At 42.2% G+C, this 17,067-nt stretch overlaps 1 protein-coding gene across 1 annotated transcript in view; it reads left to right on the top strand.

Moving 5' to 3' along the window:
- The first annotated feature begins 311 nt into the window (after positions 1 to 311).
- Positions 312 to 17,067, top strand: part of CA10 (carbonic anhydrase 10) — a 505,702-nt gene continuing 488,946 nt past the window's right edge. The window contains exon 1 of the mRNA XM_003800022.2: positions 312 to 951. Within this exon, the coding sequence (XP_003800070.1) occupies positions 891 to 951 (61 nt within the window). The 5' untranslated portion in view covers positions 312 to 890. The remainder of the gene's footprint in view (positions 952 to 17,067) is intronic.

The following is a 17,067-nucleotide window of genomic DNA, read 5'->3' as shown; positions in this document are numbered from 1 at the left end:
AAGGCAACTGGGGGTTCTGGGGAGTCCAGGAAAATAGGCAAGGAGCAGAAAGCGCGCTCGCGACTTGGGGAGTCCGTGGGCCCCCAACGCGCCCCGGGCCCCCAACGCGCTCCAGTCTCCGGCCCCAGACCTTCCACTCGCGCCCTGGACGCGCGGCCCAAACCCGGCTTGGAGGCTGCAGGCTGCGCACGGACTTGGGGAGCAGGGAGGGTCGGCGGAGGCTGCTGGCGGCTGGCGGTTTCGGGCAATAATCCCTGCCTCTCTTTCTCTGTTTGTCTGCTCTGTCTGCTCCTCCCCCCACCCCCCGGAAGCAGGAGAAGAACAGACCCTGAGCGGAGCAGCCACCCTCCGACCATGCCTCGGTGAGGGGGGCGGACTTCGAAGGCAACTTGTCGCGGACTGTCTGGGCTTAGCCAGCGAGCTAGGAGCTGTCGGGAGCCCGGAACTGCACGGCGCGCGGCCCGGCGGGGGGCTATCGTCTATGTCTTCTTGGGGCGCCAGGCGGATCGGGGTCTCGTTTTTGCAAGAAGAGCCCAGCGCTGGTGGCTTCAGGTGGCTGCTGCCGCCGCCGCCGCTGCTAGTGCTGTTTCCGCCGTTGGTGCGAGGAGCAGAGACGCGCGAGCCGGGAGACCTCCGAGGCAGCGAGGCATCGGACATGTGTCAGCACATCTGGGGCGCACATCCGTCGAGCCCGAGGGGAGATTTGCAGGAACAATTCAAACTGCGATATTGATCTTGGGGGTGACTGTCCCTGGCCGGCTGTCGGGTGGGAGTGCGAGTGTGCGCTCGCTCGGGAGTGTGTGCGTGTGTGTATGTGTGTGCCGTGTCGGGCTCCCCCTTTCCCCCCCTGTTTTCCCGTCGAGTGATGCACTTGGAATGAGAATCAGAGGATGGAAATAGTCTGGGAGGTGCTTTTTCTTCTTCAAGCCAATTTCATCGTCTGCATATCAGGTATGGGACGCGCTGGAGTCACGGGCGGATTTGGGTTACGTTGTGGTGTTTGGATTATACAGGGTTTTATTGTGGGTAGACTTGGGGGCGGGAGGGGAGGGATGGTGGAGACCCTTTCAGCTCTTTGGGTTTTCCGCCTTCCGAACCACAAACCTTGTAAGCCCGAGGGTGTGTGTGTGTGTGGTGGGGTTAGGATCTGTGTAGCGTCCTGAAGGAAGGGGGTGGTGGTGTGGAGCGCAGTGAACAGAAGCAGATGAGTGTTGATTTTCAACGGCTTTCCTGGCTGAGAACTCTGGCGCCGAAATCTGAGCCTTGGCAACCCCCACCCCCATCCTCTGGCTTTCAAAGTTCCCAAACTCGGTGGTTCCTCGCTGGCAAAATGGATGCAGGGCTGTGCTCTGATATCTAGGCACTTTCAAGAGACTGCGGGAGGATGCGGGACTGGAGAGGACCGGCACAGACCAGAGAGCTGTCCTCCATGCCTTCCCCAAACACATAAGGACTGGTTGTGATGGCTTGAAACTTGCTGGCACCCCCCTATCTCCCCAATAAAAGGGGGGGGGAGGGAACGTATCTGAAACAACACGATGCCGCAAATACCACTTTAGATCGTGGCGTTTCTTAATTCCCAGCGGCCAGGATGTGCTGGCTCAGATTCACTGATTCAGGATACTTGTGCTGATCTGTGGTTTTAGAAGGAAGTAAGGGTGTGGAGGTGAAGGAGGTGGAGCTTGTGCCTACCTGCGCCAGCGTGTGTGCGGGCAGGGGTTCTGAATTTTGAGCAGTGTCTTTGTTGGTGCAGGGAATTGGGAATGCGAGGGAGCAGCGAGGGAAAGCCCCGGGGCTAGCAGTATTCCCCAGCTCCGTGGCTCCTCCCCTCGACAGCGCCCACCCCTGTTTCCCTTCACACCTGCCATTTAAACGCCCAAGGCAAAGCCCGTTTGTAGTGCTCCTTTCTGCCTGCATTCCCTCTGCAGAACTGGGGACTCAGCCAACTTCCCAGAAAGTCACCAGAACAGGCAAGCAGGAACCTTGCCCCCGTGAGCAGACACCTCTGAGCAGCCCTGGGGTGGAGGAACGTGTCCCTTACCTCTTCCTTCAGCCTGTCAGCCCCTTCCCCCCGGAACCACACCTGATTCTGGACATTTAAAAATCCGTGTTCTGCCCTCAGCCTGGACCCAGTTCCAAATACCACAATCCAGTTTCAATTTTCTCCTCACAGGGCAGGAATGGGAATCTGTTACTGGAAATCATTCTGTTTGGGGCTCCGCTACCCTACTAAGAAATTCTGCCTCTGTAATATTTTGGTGACATATGTCCTGTGCCTGGCAGACAAGAAAAAGTGACCTGGGGTCACACCAATTTCTCTTTTACTCCATCCTGCATCTAAGAGTAAAAATTCTTAGTTGACTCTTAACAGTTCCTATCAGTCTTGTGTTCGGGGATGGCCTGGGTGGTGTCTCACAGGGCCACGTTTTCCATCCTTCTCTTTTGCGTGTCTATTTCAGACTCTCTCCCTTACCCCAGGGTATTTCACCAATAGGCTTTTCCCACTTGTCTCCGGCGTGATAATAATTTTCCAATCGTACCTACTATCAAAGGGTTAACATTGATTGAGACTCTGGCTGTCCTCCAGTGTCCTTACTCTGAATTTGGCCAGGCTAACACAGGAGAACAAGCTGAGAAAGGGTCTGTTCTCAGCCTCCCAAAGAGGCATTAGTGGGATACCTGTCACAGCTATATTTGATTTGGTGTATCAGCAACTGAATTATTCAAATAGAAGCATTAGGGAGAGGTTATTTCCAACCCAGGAGGAGTGCTGTGGAGTACATGGCCTTTCCCATGTATTTACTAAATAATCATTATTGCTCTTTAATGAGAGGATGAAAGTGTAAGCAAAATTGCTAGCCATTAGCTAAACACAGAAAACTAGGTTAGCATTTCAAATGCCTAGTTAGTATCTGCATTAATTTGCACTTTATGGAAACATTTAGGCAGAGATGCACCATGACATACTCTATATTTCTCACACCCTTAAACTTAATTCTAAAAGCCCATTCTTTCCCACGGCCAAGGCGGCCTCCTCCTCCTATAAGCAGAACTACTCATTCAATGATGTCCATGTATGTCAGAATTATGATTAGGAATATAATTATGGCTCACAATTGCTAGAGTTTAGGGGACTCAGATTCCTTTCTTTCCCCATCTGGCAGCTTTCAGATGTATAGGAATGCAGTTCACTGAGGTTGAATAATTGTGGCTCAGGGAGAGTTTAGTGGGTCTTTCTTTTCTGTTTCCATGATTTGCAGTTTTAATTTACTCACGACTGAGCTCTACCAAAAGGAACATAACCCTGCGATCATAGAATCTACTAAATCTTAAATTTAAAAAGAAATGAATAAACAAACCACCTCATCACCATCATGGGATGAATTTTCCTGACCTGTGAATGGGTGGTAATTCCTACAGAGTTACCAGGCTTCAAGGATTGATGCACTGGTGGGGTTGGCTTCGTTACTGAGGAATACCAGACTGGAAAAGGCCAGCAAAAGTCTGCAGTAGAAACATTTTGCAGAGAAAAACATTGGTAGTAGCTTTGGCCTACGGAAGGTATATTGGCTGAAATTCATTTAATGTCATTCCCTTTCAGGAACACACTGGCACTTTGTAGCTTAGTATTTTGTCAACCAAAGGGTCCAATCCCCATCCACCCCTCCTCCAAAATTAAAAGCATACCCAAGGAGTTTTCTCCCTTGGCCTGTTTAAATATACTGTTTAAAGGACAGGCACCTGCTCTTGCTATATTTGATGGTTCTGCATTAATAACTTTTTTGTGATGAAGCTATTAAAATGGGATGGGAGATCTATTTGGCTAGGCTTAGCTAGATGCTGGGTAAGTAGCAGGCATATCTTTTATTTGGGAGATCGTATTTGTTTTGGCTACTTAATGCAATGCAGTGAGGCTGAAGAAGGAATGCTGTGATCTGGGAGTACTTCTGGCCTCATATTAAACTCAGGTCTCACTTTGCTAAAAATGTAAGATAACAGGGTCAGAGAAAGAGAGAGAGGAAGAGAAATAGAGAGAGAGAGGGAGACAAGATGATTTTTCTCTATGCTGCAAGAACATCACTCCCTTCCTACAAAAGCAGCTCAGATCAGCGAGAATGTATCCTTAGCAGCATGAGGGGAAAATTCCCTGGTCAAAAGAGAGCTGCCTGGTTTAATTTATACAGTGCATCCTACTTCCTTCTTATATAACTTTACTTCTTTGTCAGTTTATTCATAATAATAAAAACAATTTCAATTATGTGGTGCTTTCACATATTTTATATGTATTGCATATATTTTAACTTATCTATTCATAGAATTTGTGGGGCAATTTTATAGATGGGGCAACCAAAGTCCATAGAGGTTCAGCCTGGAGGATTCCTATCCAGGTCTAACTGAATCAAAATTCAGTACACCATTGATGGTTGGGTGCAAAATTTATTTCAAACATTTTTACTCAATAATTTTTTTTAGTAACTTCACTTGGGATAATAAATTGGGTTAAATGGATGTATCCCTTAGAGAGGTTGAAAGTGAAAGTTCAAGGTGATCACAGTTTAGACACAGAATTGAGGTAGCATTTGGGTTGCATGTGTCAATCAAACAGATGAGACAATGACCCAAGTGTTCCCAGCATCTAATGAACAACAGTCACTACAAGTAAGGGGTATTTAGTGCCTTCTTTCCTTAATCTGAAAATGAAAATGGATTAATTTCAGTTTCTTTATGTGTACAAAGAGAATAATGGCACACATACTTGTTATATGAATTGCATGAGATTGTGTGTCAATGATGTTCACTTAGCAGCATCTGACACATAGTAAGCATACAAGAGTATCGTTACTTATTTCCTACAAATCTGACATGGTATACGTTTGGTTCATGGTAAAGTAGAGTTTTTGCCTCCTTGCCAGTCAACTTATTTTAAAGGAAAAATAAAATAATCTTCAGCAAGCACATTTTATAATATTGAGCATGATTTCCTTCTTGAAGAAGGTCGTGTCTAAACAATTTTGAAATATCTCTTACTTTTCCATCTCCTAGTGGTATGACACTGATCTTTAGCTTCGGGGCATAGTCATAAGTGTAACCCACTTTATCCCTATGATCTTAGAATATTGAGGCACAACTTGGAAAGTTTAATAAATCACCTGGAAATCACATAGTGCTCATTACTCAGAGGATAAACGACATTTTTCTCTTTCTGATGGTGTGTTTCTAATTCAGGATAGACCCAACTTTAGGGTGCTTCCAAAATGGCAAAATGCATATACTTTCAATATGTTTTGACTTAGGACATTTTAATAAAAAAGAGAGCCACCCAAACAAAGATTACTCATACGATTATCTTATTAGTAATAGGGATTCTGTAACTCCCACATGATGTCATACAGCCCAATCACAGCCAGACAACTATCATCATAGATGAAACTCTCCAGATAGTCAAAGAAGTCTTTCTGAGTTCCATGAAATCCTAAGGGGAGAAAGAAATGTCGGTGTGGAGAAACATTCCCTTGGGTGAGGAGAAGAGTTATTGCCATCCTAAGTCAATAGCTAATGTCTCAACTTAACACTTTCATTAAGTATTATATATATTTGGATGTAGGGTTTAGTCAGAAAGAGAGCCAGGAGCCAGGTACCATAATGTATGTGGTAATGAGCCATTATAGGAAGAGTATGGAAATCAGAAGACTCACCTTGCAATACTATTCTACTTTCATCGCTTCTATGACTTTGGGAAATTCTCTGGACCCCTCAGTGTCTCAGTTTCCTCATCTGTAAAACAAAAATTATAATTGCTTTGCCTGATTCAAAGAATTGTTGAGGGACACAAGAGAAAGAGAGAGAAATTCTTTTTTTTTTTTGTCACCCTTGGTAGAGTACCATGGCATCACAGCTCACCGCAACCTCAAACTCTTGGGCTTAAGTGATTCTTTTGCCCCAGCCTCCCAAATAGCTGGGACTATAAGTGCCTGCCACAATGCCTGGCTATTTTTGGATTGCGGTTGTCATTGTTGTTTTTAGGAGGCCCGGACAGGTTTGAACCTGCCAGTGCTGGTCTATGTGGCTAGTGCCCTAGCCACTGAGCTATGGCGCTGATTTGAGAGAGCAATTCTAATCATACTTTATGGAATGATCTATGCTTGAGATATAGTTACAAACGCAACATTGAGATGCACATAGTCCAGAGTGACATAAAGTAATATGAATAATGCTTCATTTTAAAGACATAATTACAAAAACAAAGTTGTAATGCCAAAATGTATTGTGGTGTAAAATGATAAGAATAACGCCTAATTGTTTAATAAGGGACATAAATTCCATAGAAGGGAGCAGAACAGACATGAAATAAAAGGAGGTTATTAAATTAATGTTGGAGGCTGGGCTAAAAGAGGCAGAAAGGACCACATCATCCAAAGGGGAGGAATAGGAATGAGTGGCGATATAGGCCATATATCGAGGATATATGGCGATATAAAGAGGATTATCCCAGTTGAAATAAAAAGTTTTCTTGGGAAATACAGGAAAGTTTGGCGTGAATCCACTTAGAGGGATATTGAATTGAGACAATATGGAGTGCCCCGATATAATTATTCTCTTTATGATTTTTCTTTTTTGCTATAAATCTTTTCATCGATACAATAGGTTGACCTTGGTTCAAACTTGTTTGATATTCTAACATTTCTTTGGATTGAAAATTTGTGGTGCATGTCTACAACTACGACTGTCCTCTGTATACTTTTTAGCTTATTGGGGATTGTGAAGAGTTGAGAATTTTGTTGTTGTTGTTGGGGGCGGGTGGGAAGAGCCAAGAAGAGGTACAGGTTTCTCATCTGTAAAATGGAGATGAGAACCTCTCAAGGTTGTTGATGCTACAGTATAATTATAAAAATAACAAAACGCTGCTTGTAAAATACCTAAATAGTGTCTGTAAGCACTCCAGCGGTATCTGGAGCACAGTAACCGCTGGCCAAATTGTATAGATCACGTGGAAGCAAGCATGGGCTTTGGGACCAGGACAGGCCTACGTATGAATTCTAACTTTAGCATCCACGCTCCCTGCGGTCTTAAAGAAGTAATGTAAGTTCTTTGAGCCTCAGCTTCCTCATCTGTAAAGTGAGGAGTGAAGACAATGTGCACAAGACCTGCTGTAATACCTGGCATGTAACAGTCACTCAGTAAATTGAAGCTGCTCCCATAAAGTCCACATTATGGTCGTCAATAATTAGCGTTAATGCTTTGGATGTGTTGTAAGCGCTAGCTCATTGTAGGGTCATTTCTTCCATGTTCAGTGAACAGGTATTGACCATGTACTGTACGGCAGGTGCTGGGATCACATTGAACAATACTTGGCCCTTAGTAGTTGCAAATTAGTACCTGTTAAATGATAGGGGCCTGCACGAAATGTAATTAACTCTGTTGCTGGCAGATGCAAGTGGGGAAAGGGCAATGACCTCTAGAGTAGAAAATATTTGGCCTGGAAGAATGCGTGAGATTTCAAAAGAACAGGGGAGGAAATAAGACATACCATGAGGTAAGAATAGAGTGTTCGTAGAAAAGAAGGGATGAAAAAAACCCTAAAATATAAAAAAAAAATGGTGAAATGGGCATATGAAGTAGATGCATTGGAAGAAGTGATGAGAGAAAGAGCACACAAGCTAAGATAAGTAGTTTAGGTCTTATATTTCATTATGAATAGCTGGCTAAGGGGAGCTAAGAAAAATGACGTTAACAGGTTCATATGCAACTCAATATACCTTTGTACTGTGATTATAATAAGCAACAACTTAGAAACCCAACTGTCTGGCTTCTTTTCTTTTCCGCCTTTATTTTTGATCCCAAAACCCTCTGAAAGAATCCTGGCCTAATAGATCAATTAGGCCATGATAAGACATTCTTTTTTTTTTTGAGACAGAGCCTCAGGCTGCTGCCCTGGGCAGAGTGCTGTGGCATCACAGCTCACAGCAACCTCCAGCTCCTGAGCTCAAGCGAGTCTCCTGCCTCCACCTCCCAAGTAGCTGGGACTACAGGCACCCGCCACAACACTCGGCTATTTTTTGGTTGCAGCCATCATTGTTGTTTGGCCAACCGGGCTGGATTGAAACCCACCAGCTCAGGTGTATGTGGCTGGTGCCTTAGCCGCTTGAGCCACAGGCGCCAAGCCCATGATGGGACATTCTGAGTGACCAATTTATAAAACATAACAGACCATGTTCCTATCTTTGGCGGCCCTGATTTACCCTCATCTTTGAGATTTGGTATTTTCATGTTACGTAAATGCAAATGTCTTCAATTTTGTGCTAGAATAATAATAAGAATGTCTTTAGCATTAGGTGAAAGCTAAGAAAAAAATGAATCCTCCATACATGCTTTCATGTCCTGAAGATTAATTTTGAGCTAAGGGATAGATGCACTATGTGACACCAGACGGATGCTTAGACACTAAGAAGTGTTTTGCAGCATGACTCTTATTTCCAGTAGACTGCATGCTTACTTGGGGGAATAGACACATGGACAACTAAGTTATACTCCCAATTTATCCCCTTGATGGTCTGGTTACTATGGAGTGAGGGCAGAGACCTAAAATTAAATGGTTTCTTTTGTCCACTTAATCACTTACCATTGATTGAGGTTGCACGATATGTCAGGAACTGAGGATCCAATAGGAATACGTCAGACACTGACTGCCCTTTGCCTCATAGAACTCATCCTCTAAGCAGAGTTTGAACAAAAATCAGTAGTTATAACAGGATCTGATAAGTGCTGTAATAAAAAGAGATACAGAAATTGTTTGTAATAAAACAGACCCAGAGAAGGGGCATCTGATTCATCCTGGAGATAGGAGGGGTAACGGAAAGAGAATAAGTAGTGTTCGTTAGAGGATGCTTGAGCTGCGTCTTGAAGGATGTTAAAGAGTTGGCATGGCATATTTGGGCTGATTAACCAAGAGGAGTGCGAGGGGAGGCATGATCATAGGAAACAGCGTTTACAAATGCAGAAACGTCAGAAAGCAGATGATAAATGCAGGAAATGGTCAAGAGGTCAGTATGATGGCAACTGAAGCGTGGAGCGGGACTGATTCGGTGGAGATGGAAGGAGTGTTTAGGATATAGGGTTTCAATACCAGCGATGCTTTGCATGTAATTATGTCAACAAATATCACTCTCTGGCCCCCCACCCCCAAGCAGGAAGGCCATACCTTTAGGGCCCAAGAGGGTATGCAATTTGCATCCTTCTCTTCATTAAAAACAAACCAGGACTAAAGCTTTGGCTTTGGTCCAGCTGTGCTCCATGTAGTCCAAATCACCAGTCATTTTCCAGTGTTGTCTCTGGTTCCTTAAAGCTTTTGAGGTAACCCAAACATAGTTGACAGAGTTTATCTCTTTGAATAGTTTATTGTTATGTACGTGCTCGGGAAAACAATCCAGAACTCTATTGGCTGATCCTGGATTTTACCATGTGTTAATTACCATCTTATTCTTTTTGATGAGTGAATCTTTTCTCTGTTTTGTTTGTTTGTTTGTTTTCTTCTTTCAGTTTTCATTCTATGTAACCTTAAACAGAACTTAAAAGAATTTTGAGCACTCAGGGGTTGGACCAAAGGGGGTGTGGGTGGTGAGAAATGGTTCAGGATCGCCTTTGTAGCAAAGCCATCATTGGTCTTTCTTAGCAAGACCGGGCTGGTAATGGGATTGCCAGTGTTTGGGTTTGATGACATTTACACTGCATTAAGGTGCCATCAGGCTTGGCAGTGGAAAGATTATCAGTAGTTATGAAGGAGACAGCCTACAAATGCCTTTGCTTCCCGATCTGGGAGACAGGGTACGTCTGTCACAGCAAATGAAGGATTAATCTTTAACTTTGCCCAACGCTTCATGCCCAGGGGCTGAAGGGGCTGGCAGTAGGAAATAAGGCCTCTGACTTTCAGGTGGGTTCTCCAGAGCCAAGTCTTGCTGGCTTTGCAGCACATTTGGCAGCCGTGCCAGGGTTGAAATAAACACATTTACAGAAGGATATGAGTCAACACATTCCCTTTCCGCTCCCCCCTCTCTCCACCACACACACGGCTACCTTTTACCCTCGAGGAAAACAATTCTGGTAGCCGTGCTGACTGCGGGAGCACAGATAGGCCTTTCTTCCTCCCAGGGGTTGGAATAATAATAAATACCTCGTAGGAGTCCTGAAATGAGCAAATAAGGGGACGTATCTACGAAAGGGCTTTTATTCCCCCCATCAGTATTTAGTGTGCTTGCTCATTTATTTCACAAATCCTCATGAATGCCTCCTATGAGGTAGGTCCTGGGCCAGTCAGAAAACGTAGCAAACCAAATAACTGAGCTCTTTGCCCATCCAGAATGGCTGTGTAGTTAATACATAAGTCTGGTCGGGGTTTTATTTCCCAGGGCAAATGCAGCACCTGACATTTAGAAGATACTCAATAATGAATGACTAAATTAACACGTAAATGGACAACAAGGATGGTGGAGAATGGCTCTTTTTACCCCTGCAGGAGCCCAGGCTAGGAGGGAGGAGAGATGAGGACGTCTCTGTCAGCTGCTCTTTGCCCCTACAGCATGTAGTTTTTTTTTTTTATTAAGTCACAAACACATAGATCATGTATACATGAATGCCTTTATGGGGTCCAATGTGCTGATTTTATATACAATTTGGAATGCTTACATCTAACTAGCTAATATAGCCTTCACCTCATTTACTTAATTATTATGTTTAGACAACTATACTCTATACTTAATAGAATTGACATGGACCCTTGTCATATGCACGGAGGGAGCAGGTAGGGTTTTGAATGTGAAAAGAATCACAGACATAGGGAGCTTTCTATTTTCTTTTGTGGCCTAAGACATAGCTCCTCTTAAGGAGCCACCCTGATTTGGGGGCACTTACGGTTATTTCGAATGTGTTTTGCTCCATTGCGTCTTAAGGCACTGTAAGATTTGGAGGTGGGTGATTACAGACCAGCGGATACACTGCTGTTCCTTTCTCTGTGTCCCTCTGTTCGTATTAGAGGAGATTGCTAAGGATATGGTGCTTTCTGATGGGGTTCCAGCTTAGGATAAACCGGCGCTTTAGAAAGCTCACCGTTGTTGAGTTGGTATGGAACTAGGGACACCTGGAATAGCCTGCACCCCTTTCTTAGTCTTGATGCAGAGCGATACAGGAAATGACTCTGGTCTCTTTGGTGTTTTCAATCTTGAGTCAGGAAACATTTCTTCCCGATGGCCTTTTGGAACAGAATTGTGGTGTATCTGACTAGTTCCCGAGGAGAGACTAGGAACTGAAAGAAGAGTGTGGATTTGCTGTCCTAGGCTGTGAATTCCACCTGTAAAGTTAACCTTCACACCTGTAAGGAAATGGTCAGTTGAATAATTTGCTTACTTGTTATTTAATTACTATAAAAAATAAAGGGATGTTATAGAAAAGAGGGTCCTTCTGCTAACTTCTCAATAGACGTTTAGAGATTATAGACAGTGAGGCATCTGTAGGTATTAGATTTCTATTGTGTGGCCTGGGTGTGAATAGAAGGATGCCACTTGCTGTCTGACTCTTGTAATGTACCGGAATGATACCTCTAAGGTGCAGTGACTCAGACCTCTATAGAATGGGATATAAAGTAGTGAGGTCATTATTTCATATCTGTAACAGGTTCCATCCCTGTTTTCGTACCGTGGTGAAGTTCTCTTCTCACCTTTTAGATTGTTTCAGTGCTGTGTTCTAGTGGCTGAGAGCTGCATACAATTTTTAGTTTATGAGTTGGTGCAGCCTTTTTTATTTTCCCCCTCCTGCTTTACGAACTGCTGATATGAGAGCTTGACTAAGCCAGGTAAAGTCATGCAAAGTGCCACAGCAAAAGGTAAGCTGTTTAGAAAAAATGAATGAATGAGTTTTGTTTATGCGTTGGCAGTTTAGGCTAATCTTGGATCCAAGTCATGCTCTTTCTTGATCAGCGATCCTTTGCCAGACAGGGATTTGTAGTGTATTTTAGTTTAAACTTTACATTGTATCGTAAATATTTCCCCACATGGCTTCCTAGTTGGGTCAGTCAGGATATCCTGGACTGTGTGACAGATAAACCTCACAGTCTCAGTGACATAACATGTAGAAGTCTACTGCTTAGTCAGCTTCATTGTCCAACTGGGGACTGTGTGTGTGTGTGTGTGTGTGTGTGTGTGTATTTGCATGTGCTCATGTACTTGGTGAGGGAAAAGGAATAAAAGAGAGAAAATCTTGTCATTTGTAGTGATTTAAGAGTCTCTAGGCTGATGGGGGCTCTGCTATCTCCAAGACATGATTTACAAAGTTATCCTGGGCAACAACATCAACAGATGGAGGAAAAGTGTGGAGGAAGATGATGGGGGAGGCTTTTATGGGACAAGGAGGAAAGCTGTGTGCATCATTCTGGTCAGTCACATGGCCACGTCTTCTTGCAAAGGAGCTTGGGAGTTGTAGGCTAGCCTTGTGCCTATGAGCCAAGAAAAAATGGCTTGGTGATCCATTAACTAGTATCTGCCACTTTAATATTTATGATTTTCTTGTTCTATTTCTGCAATAGTTTATTCATCTAAAATAGTATGATTGGGTGGCACCTGTGGCTCAAAAAGGTAGGGTGCCGGTCCCATATGCCGGAGGTGGCGGGTTCAAACCCCAGCCCCAGCCCAAAACTTAAAGTAAATAAATAAATAAATAATAGAAGAGGTAAATGCTAAAAATAAATAAATAAATAAAATAGTATTATGTATCTTTACCTTCTCCTCTGTTTTTGAGCACCTATGTTGTTTCTAGTTTATTGGCTTCTTTTTTTTTTTTGGCATTTGTTTTCATGATGGTAGAATCTTATTTTTGTTGAATTATTTGTTTACAATAATCCCAATATTGTGATTACTGGCTCAAACAGGATGACATTTTTTGTGATTTTGCCACATTATATCCATAGCATAACGTATAATATATGCTTAAAATGGATATAACGTGTTCATAATTTTACATAAGGTGTTTTTCAGGCTCCAGGAATACAATTGAATTCCTTGAGAGAATAAAGAAGTATGTAGACTTTTACACAAAAGCTAAGTAGCCATGGAATGAAACATGATACTAAACCATTAAATATGAAATGTCCGATTTTGAATTAAAAGTTTGGTTTATTACATCTCAATCAAGAAGCATTATAATTAATCAGAATATAATTTGCTTAACAATTTAGCTAAGACATGAGAGATTGGTTAAGATTAAACAAATTCCTTTTCTACAATTTTGAGACTTCTTAAGTTTAATTGTTAGAGCATACTTTTATAAATTACAGGGAAGAGGGGTCAGGTGGTTTGATGAAATATTATTACAAGGGAAGTAAGGACATGTTGAATTTAGGGTTATCTCTGTTGCATGGAGGAATTAATTTTACTGGTCTGGGCTCCAGTTTTCTCCTTCTAAACAAGGAGAGTGGACAAAGTTATTTCTGGATCCCATTTCAACTTGGGAACTTTACAGTATTAAGAGAGTTCCACAGAGAAGTATCCAAATCTTGGTGCTAAACTTCTCTAGTTTTTGAAATGTCAAGGCAATAAGATTAAAGTATAAGAAGAACTATCAAGTTGAAAGTGAGCAGAAAAAATGACCAATGACTTTGTAAGACGGGCAAACATAAGAGGAGGCATTATGAGAAAATAATCCAAATTTTATCTGTAGAATGATCCTATGGCCCTCTAGTAAGACCCTGAGAGAGCGGGTATTGACTGCTACATAAAAGCATTTATTGAAAACATTGTATGGTAAGTCTTATTATTTAATCTCAACTCTGCTGTTACTCATGGATGACCTCGGTAAGTCACTTAACAACACTAAGCATCCTCATTTGTCAACCGGAGGTAATACCGCATCACACCGATCTTTAGAGTGAAGGGAGATTGAAATTTTAAAAACCTGTAGCACGGTGCTTAGCACACATAAAGTATTCTTGATGAATTGTGGTTTTGGCTTTTGTTACGGCTGAGCTAAAAGAACAAAAGACATGTTGAGCGAAATTAGGAAGGAATTTGGCAATACTGTGTAAAACACAGAATGAAATGAGCCAAAGCATGTGAAAGTGTTTAGCCCAATGTCTGCACGTAGCACCTGATCCGTTAAGGTTGGTCGAATTTGATTCACTGGGGAAAACAGGATATTTGGGAATATTTTAAAGGTAACAAGAAGGAAGACAAGCCTTTTCAGAGAATGAATCTTCAGAGACAATTTATTGGGTCTGGCTCACAATTTTTTTTTAATAATTTTTAAAAAACTTTAACCCTCCATATTTTCATTTTGTAACTGTAAACTTGCAAAGGCCTCTAATGTAGCAGTAAGGTCTCCAATAATTCAGTAAATATCAGGCCTTGACAACTGTGGCATCGATAGAACCCCAACTCAGGAATTTGTTTATTTATTTATTTTTTTGGCTAGTAAATGTTGGGCCATTGGCCAGAGCCATTTTATGAAGAGAGGTATCTAGGCTCAATCCATCTATATAAAAAGATACAATATTTACCCTGCATGTTCTGGAACTGATCATTCATTTTTATTAGAATTTGGCTCCTCTTGGTTCCTTTTCATTGTTCAGTCCTGCCAGCTTCCAAAGCACTAATTTGCACACATGGTAACCTTAATCATGTTTGTTCAACCCAGTTGCCACGTGAAAACATGGCTTTGATTTACGTTTCACGCTCACTCGAGAGAAGGATTTTTTAAAATGATAATTAAATGCTGAGCTATTCCTGGGATGGCAGCAGGGTTCCTTTTCAAATATATCTGATCTGAGTATTTCCGCAAAAGGCACAAGAGAAAAACCAGCAAGAAATAAGGAGCGATGATAAACGCCGCACTGAGGTTAAGTAGAGACAAGCTAATGGTGACCTGAGCATGTCGGTCTCCTGGGAGCCTGTTTTAGAGCTTTTCGGAGTGTCTGGGTTTTGTGGGGGATTTCCACCCCCCCAGTCACGTTGGAAGAGGCTGGATTACAAGTGAGAATGCAGAGATTAGTGGTCTGTTGTGACTAATCCGCTAAACCCCTACCCCTGTTTCTTTTACATTGATTAAACTTCAGAGAAGCTGCAAATAGACCCACACCAGACAGCCTGATATTAGACCCCAGTGATTTAATGAGACCCCGTATCTTTAAGTTCATGTGATGGAGAATCATAAAACTTTCATGGAACAGAGTCACTTTCTGCATTTAGAGATTTTTTTTTTTAAGTGGGTTATTAGATCACAACGTGTTGTTTCGTAAGCTCCCTTTTTAAAAAAGAACATGTTTTGTACTACTATATTTTAAAACTATGATACCAATATAACCAAATTTTAAATAATTTAGAAAAAAAGGAAAGAAAACAAATCGCCTCTAATTATATAACTGAAATACAGCTATTGTTAGTATTTTGGCTGGTTTACTTTTAGGATTTTATTTATGTAAGCATTTTTATTTATTTGAAATTGCACCGTATTATTCTGTGTGACCAAAAAAAAAAAAGTTCATATGAGATAAAGGCATGGTTTGTGGGCATTAAAGCAAGGTTCACCTAAAACATAGGCAACTAATGTGAAAATAATTATAGACATAGATGGATAGGTTTGACACTGATGAAAATCACAATTTTATGCTAAATAGGGGCGTTCAATTGGATAAAATTCAGGCTTTTTTTTTACTATAATATTTTCTTTTTTTAAAAAATTTTCTCTATACATATACATCTGTTTATGTGGTTTCCACTTTTTGCCTTCACACACTTAAAAAGGCTTAAAATTTAGTAACAATAACAATGTTTGGCTCGGCGCCTGTGGCTCAAGCCGCTAAGGCACCAGCCACATACACCTAAGGTGGCGGGTTCGAATCCCCAGCCCGGGCCCGCCAAACAACAATGATGGCTGCAACCAAAAAATGGCCAGGCGTTGTGGCGGGCGCCTGTGGTCCCAGCTACTTGGGAGGCTGAGGCAGGAGACTCGCTTGAGCCCAGGAATTGTAGGTTGCTGTGAGCGTGATGCCATGGCACTCTACCCAGGGGGAAAGCTTGAGGCTCCGTCTCAAAAAAAAAAAAACAATGTTCAAGGTAAGGACTAGAAACAAAAACCTTGTAAAGAATGAAGGAAGATAAATACATTTGGAAAAGAAGTCAGACAATTGCTGCAATGAAATATTGAGCAATAATAATAATAATACAAAAAAAGCAACATTCACATTGTCAGATAAAAGTATGTCTATCATAGAATGCTTTAAATTTAGGCTTTTTTATCTTTTAAATTATAAATCTTTCATTATTCATCCAGTGCTCTTAAAAAATAATTAGTATGAAAATAAAAAGTTGAGAAATGGAATCATAACATTGGATTTTTTTCTTTGAGTAGAAGAGACACTGGGAGAGAAAATTTAGAAACACAGTTCTAAAAATGTTTTATTTAACTGTTAAAATGCAGAAATATGTGACAATGCACTGAGAGGCCATACAGCTTGCCCCGAGAATGATTAAGAGCCAGGTTTAAAGCTATGCATTGCCTCTGACATGCCGGTTGGCTTTAGGTACGTTAACGTTGACTGCATCTCAGTCTTCTAATCTGTAAAATGGGGATACCTAACCCCTTCAGTGATTTTTTTATGTGATAAATTACATATGAAAGCAGCACTTGTATGTTGTTCCCAGGCAGATAATGATAGCTTCATAGGTGTCACTTGTTAGTAGCCTCGCCTTCATGATGTATGAGATGCAGCCAGCCACAGCTTGCTCGTAAAGAGGAGTACTCTTTGAGTTGTCTGCTTTATAGAAAATACTGTGCTAGAAGCTCAGAAGCCTTCAGTACTTCTCACTTGCTGTAAAAGGGAATGAAAGGAAGAAAGAAGCGGGGGGAGGAGGAAGGAAGGAAGGAAGGAGAGAAGGAGGGAGAGAGGGAGGGAGGGAGGAAGGAAGGAAGGAAGGAGGGAGGGAGAGAAGGAGGGAGAGAGGGAAGGAGGGAGGAAGGAAGGGAAGAAGGAAGGAAGGAAAGAAGGAGAGAAGGAGGGAGAGAGGGAGGGAGGGAGGAAGGAAGGAAGGA

This window comes from Otolemur garnettii, unplaced genomic scaffold, assembly GCF_000181295.1.
Source record: "Otolemur garnettii isolate 467f Iridium unplaced genomic scaffold, OtoGar3 scaffold00162, whole genome shotgun sequence".
NCBI lineage: Eukaryota > Metazoa > Chordata > Mammalia > Primates > Galagidae > Otolemur > Otolemur garnettii.
Note: the sequence above shows the minus strand (reverse complement) of the source record. Positions and strands in the feature narration are given on the sequence as shown.